This window comes from Palaemon carinicauda, chromosome 4 (genome assembly GCF_036898095.1).
Source record: "Palaemon carinicauda isolate YSFRI2023 chromosome 4, ASM3689809v2, whole genome shotgun sequence".
Taxonomy (NCBI): domain Eukaryota; kingdom Metazoa; phylum Arthropoda; class Malacostraca; order Decapoda; family Palaemonidae; genus Palaemon; species Palaemon carinicauda.
Window position 1 is genome coordinate 87,687,575 of NC_090728.1, and position 5,989 is coordinate 87,693,563.

A 5,989-nucleotide genomic window follows, 5' to 3' on the forward strand; every position below is an offset into this window, starting at 1 on the left:
ACCTGTCTATAATGATACCATCCCAGATGTAGAGGGTGAAGAATGTGTAGTAGGAGGAGGAGGAGGAGGAGGAGAATGTTGACTACCTACCTTCCTCAGTGCATTGTTATTTTTACTCCTTCGTCTCATAATAATTGGTTTCTTGAGAAATCTTTGCAAAGAAAGAGTAGGATTAGGTCTTGGAACAGGAGGAGGAGGAGGAGGAGGAGGAGGAGGAGGAACGGAGGGGCGAGAGGTATCCACACCGAGTGTGATAGCTGGAGGGAGGGATGAAAGTTCATTAACCCTTCCAGCCATATCATCACGATTCTTTGGATGACCGTATGAGTAAGATTCATATGGCGTCAAGTAATATCTCTTATCTTCGTAGGGAGATCGGGCTATCTTACGATTACGGGTTAAACACATAGTCCCCTCAATATTTTGCAGCTATATAATTCTTTTGTCAATATACCATTACCCCTTATGGAATCCTTATATTGCTGATGCTCTATAAAATGTTGGATTGACTGCTGAATACCGTTAAGAGTGTTAGATCAGCTATTCATTGTCTTGTAAGAGTATACTTTAGGCTTGACACCTACAAATTCGGTGATGTGGTCATTTGCAGTCTCAAGCTTTAAGAGACCAAGACTCCCCTTCTCTCTTGCATCGTGCAATTGATGGTCTTCGGGGAGGTTACTAAAGTCAATATATTCTTTTAAAGGGCCTTTTAACTCATCATCTAGATTTTCAACTTCCAAAGTGAAGAAGAAACTATCAGTATCCATGTAAAGCAGCTTTATCTTTTCACCGTATAATCTTACGAGGGTATCATAAAAGAAGTCATACATAATCTTCTTTGATAGAGAAACCAATGTATATGGGAGAATCTGCCATGATATTCGTCATGGTGTGATTTACAATTACTCTATCCTCACCGATGATATCAACAGACTTGAATGTATGTTTAGAGACATTTCGGAGGAGTGTGTCTTCATTGTCGACGATTACACTCTTGATTGAGTAGTTTAACTGATTTTTAATCGTAACCCCAAAGAGAGAATTCATCATAACTTTTATAGATGATTTCTTATCACAATCTGTCTCCCTCGTGTGCATAGCCGCACATCCTGCTATATACTCACGAAGGTAGTATTCCTGTCTGAATTTATACACCCTTCTGATAGTCGAAATCTTTAACCCTAACCTTACGAGTGTTTGCAAGAGGGAAGGCATATTAATTTATTATTCATGGGGAGGTGTGTACCCACTAGCTTCCTATTCTTTCGTGGGATGTTAATATTCAGTTCCTTGAGGAGATCCTGAGAATATTTAAGAGATCAGATCCTTCGTGATATTAAGAGTGTTGCATGGCAAGGGGCAAGGCATCAGTTCTCACAGCCACAGAATCTTCAACATGCTCAGTGTCACACAGAATAAAATATCCAATATCGTCATGCGCATCAATGGACAAGATATCCCGTTGTCTGAAAGTATCCAATTTTGAGAGGGATAACTCTGAAATATCATCTTCAGAAATTGAGGAACTCGTCAACCTATTATTGAATTTAGTTCTTGTTGGGATACCATCTTCAAGAAGGATGTCATACCCCGTAACATAATCATAAGGGTAGAATTGTTTGCCAGTCTTAAGTATGAGATCCTTTACTTCTTCTACATATCCTTCCAACAATCGATTTGTTATATGCAGTGAGCCATTATTACGAATATGACTCCTAGCCAGATTGGAAATGCTGCCTCTTATTATATTAACTGAATCTACGAATTTTATTCTGCCTACAGTGTCGTGATAAAATTTTAAACCATCATTCTTCAAGATATTAAATCTAAATTGAGGAGACGCATGCTTTAATATGAGGGGTAAATCATAGGGCAAATTATGTAAGTACACTCGGAGGGTTGGAACGACATCCTTAATGTCAAGATTGCATTTATTACATAGAGCACTCTTATAATTATCATATTGTAAATAATGCAAATGATGCCGATTTTTGCGTATATTCTCATTAAATTTAACTTTACTTACATCAAACTCCACAGCCTCTTTGAAATCCCTTAAGCTTTTCTCAGTCATATGAAGGGAAAATTTGGCAAACTCTCGCAAATATCCTTCCAGTCACTTGTCAGATTATTCAGCATCACATCGATGCAGTCTTCCCCGTGACCGATTCTGTGACTTACATACTCACATGTTCTACCATTAACAATAACATATGCATAAGCAAAGGGCTTTTGTTTAGATATTATTTTCTGATCTCCAGGTGTGTATATGTTATACGGCTCGAGGTCCATGAAAGCAATGTGAGACCTTTTTAGTAAGGCAGCCTTGTTTTTAAAGGTTTTATACGAGCCACGTGGTGGGTAAGACACTGTTGTCATACTTTGGCAGGAAGATGTGTGCGAGTGACAGAGGTCATCCGAGGAAAAGAATGTTAAGCATTTCTTGCATATACTTTGAATCCTCTTATGACGTACTTGACTTTGATGTCTGCATAGACACTTCATGAAAGTGATCAGGTTTCTAATAAGGGCAACGTGAACATCATTTATTAGTAGGAGAGGAACAAAATGAGTGGCTGAGGGGTTCCGTCCTGTCCTGGCTAAATGAACGGTGTAATGATTTTTATTATTTACTTTATTGGATTTCTGTATTTTCTTCAAAGCATAGATGTAGCCTAGATGTTAATGTCATTATCTTTCTCAATAGTCTTTAAGCTTTCCCAGGATATACCTGCTGTTAGGTTAAATTTAATAATATTACCCCCTATTTTATTCCTAACATCTCTATGCAAATGCCCTGGTTGAATTTCTGGCTTGTCTGTAATAATAAAAAATTCAATTAGGGAAGTGATAAGGTAATTATAACCGCTGTTATTATTGATTATATTCTTGGCACCTCCAACACCTGCTGGATATGGGGTAAAGTGACCAATATTACTCAATTCTCTACGACTGACAAATAACTCCATATCTGCTATTTTCCTTATATTCCATCCGGATCCTTCAACTCCATTCATTCTTTCCTCTAGCATGACAGGTAGATTTTTCAAAGTGTGATTAATGAACTCATCCTCCTCCCCCAGGGTGACTATGAAAGGTGTTGTTCGCAGGTAAAAGAAGTTAGAAATATGAGTCCCGTTGTCAGTCATTTTACTTATCTCCATTTTCAAGGTGAAGGAAATATTTCCCGAGAATCTGTCAAACTTATTTAAGGCCGTCTTGATCGTCTCTATAATTGATTGTCTATGACTCGAAACACAGTTAATAATGTTGTTCCGCAACTTTGGACGTCCGGGAGAGTCTTCACCATTCCGATCTTCCGAGGAAGTAGGAGGCTGTCGCCCACCACCACCAACACGGTAGGGGGCAGTAGAAGAAGAGGTGGAAGCAACATCACTATTAGGAGACAGGGAAGAGGGGAAAGGCTTACCGGCTTCAAGATCTTCCAGAAGAGCTTCAGTGCTTGACTTCACTTCTTCCCAGTCATATAGCGTTGGCTTCATTCCGTAGTCAGGCCATCGAAGTAAAGGTATTGCAGTCCTCATTTATCTCCCTTAGTTCCTGTGATGAGGGGCTATGAGGGTGGTTGATATCTCTATCCACATTCGTGGACCTGACAATGTCACTGCCTTCACTCATAATTCCTGGGAAAGGTAAAAGGCACGTTTTGAAAATAAATAATCGTCATACATATATATATATATATATATATATATATATATATATACATATACATATATATATATATATATATATATATATATATACATATATATACCTTTCCAGATTGAAAGAAGTTAAAAATTGATAATCGTCATATATATACTTTTCCAGGTTGAAAGAGGTTAAAAATTGTGTAGATACTTACGTCTTATAAGATAAGTTGGGAGGGGGTGAAGGTCATCCGTGTGGAGGATTCCTTCTAGGTTCCGATGAGGTTCAGTCATAACTTGGACAAAATAAGATTTTTGCGGGAAGCACTGAATTAGATGCAACTGCTTCTCGCGAGAGTCGCCGAGATTTTGATAGAACCATCAGCAGGAGGCTTCCAAGATAAGTGTGGACATTGACCGGCAGAAAGATAACAGATTACCAAATATCTCTCTATCTATGACACACTTCAGGAACCTCACAAGGTTATGATATTACAAGCATTCCTAAAAAATTTTGTATGCGAAACCTTATCATCCTCACGAGAAAGATGATAAATCGTAGATCTGTTTATTCAGGTGTTATCGTATCAAGTATCGTGGCCTATCATCCTCACATTGTCAAGAGGATGAATATTCCTACATCTGTTTATTCAGGTGTTATCGTATCAAAGAAACTAACAACAACAACAATAATAATAATAATAATAATAATAATAATAATAATAATAATAATGATAATAATAAACGGATTTTGAGCAAAGCGAAAAATCTATTTTTGGGTGAGATGGCCATGTCGTCCTGATGGAAGTTCCTAAAGGGTAGCTTCCTTGGGTATATATAACTACGGCGATATTCCCAGAGAATTTACCTTAATGTACCCAGAATTCTAACTCCTGGAGCGAATATCCCTAATAAAAGAACCAGGGATATCGCGAAATATCAGAGGACGTATTCTTGACACGCCACATAGCAATCTGCACCCCGAAAAGAGTTAACACTTCGAAGGGGTCAATTGGCAAGAAAACGAAAAACGAGAAAGAAAGGAGAGCCGCTCGCAAGGTATCTCTCCTCTCCCGTTTCGTAAGCGTGCATTGCGCCGCTCACGGTGCCATCTGTATTCCTTGTAGCGATACACGAGGTGCTACAGATACTGTATGTAGGGAGGGGACCTACAGTCCTTTTTAGAAGAAAAGGGAAGGGTGGGTCCATCAGAACGACATGGCCATCTCACCCAAAAATAGATTTTTTGCTTCGCTCAAAATCCGTTTTTTGGGCTCAAGCCATGTCGTCCTGATGGAAGTATACCAGAGCATTACTGTATCTGTGGATTCTCAAAACATGCCGTACTCCCCGAAGGTATTTCCCGGCCAACTAGACCTAGAGACCTAAGATGTTACCGTCATACATCATAGACCATGTTAGTGCTTCCTGCCCCCTACAGGGAAGAGTCATACTAGACTCTGGAAAAGTCTCGAAGAGTACATATACCTATGTATGAATAACAGACAAGCCAGTATAGTGGTCTCACCCTATATCGTGTAAAGCATAGTTTGTAAAGAACCACTGAGTCAATATGAAATATCGACTGGATTGGACAAAGGTTTATATCCGGGTAGGAGGAAAACTTGCATATCCCCCACCGTCCCCTTAGGGCATGGAGTCCTCCCGCTAGGGGAAAGCATAAACAAATGCAAAAATGCTTGCATAAAGGAACAATCTATTAGAATTATCCCAGATAAATATACATAGTAAACGTAATGCTAAATCATTTCAAGAAAATGACACAGGCGAAGCAGAACCAAGGTTCACAAGAACTAGTTTATTGACAAACAATAAAATAAAACAGGTTAAACAACAATTATACATATATAAGAGGAGGATAACCAAAAAATAAGCATAAGCATGATAGTAAACAGAAACTTGTTTATCTGAAAGAGAACAATAACGCCACTTTTAACATACCGAAGTATCAAAATCATAAAAGTCTGTATTACTAATCAGTTACATTAGCGTTGGAAACGCTTAGCACACATGTCTGCACTTATGCTAGGTTCACCTTTGAATATGGAACAGTCAATGTGGGCACCCTAGTGCCCTAACACTTAGTTTGTAGAACAATTCGGAACTACACACTCACCCCGGAATTAATCGTCCCAATTAAATCCACTGTTCCTCGCAGAGTTAAACAGCAGGTTTAACGACACTACCCACTGCTACCACAGACCCCTTCAGTTGCTCCACTTGCTTCGCATAGTGACGAAAGAAAACTCTGGAAGACTTCCAGCCAGTGTATGAGCAAAGATGTTCGAAATCCATACTATTGAAGAAATTTA

The 5,989-nt window shown here is 38.9% G+C and overlaps 1 protein-coding gene across 1 annotated transcript; it reads right to left on the reverse strand.

Moving 5' to 3' along the window:
* Window positions 1–2,678: 2,678 nt before the first annotated feature.
* LOC137639559 (uncharacterized) lies at window positions 2,679–4,310 on the reverse strand. Its single transcript, XM_068371822.1, has 2 exons — window positions 3,872–4,310; window positions 2,679–3,647 (listed from the first exon to the last, which is right to left on the reverse strand). The coding sequence occupies exon 2, from the start codon at window positions 3,546–3,548 to the stop codon at window positions 2,679–2,681; it is 870 nt and encodes a 289-aa protein (XP_068227923.1). The 5' UTR covers window positions 3,549–3,647; window positions 3,872–4,310.
* Between the last annotated feature and the right edge of the window lie 1,679 nt (window positions 4,311–5,989).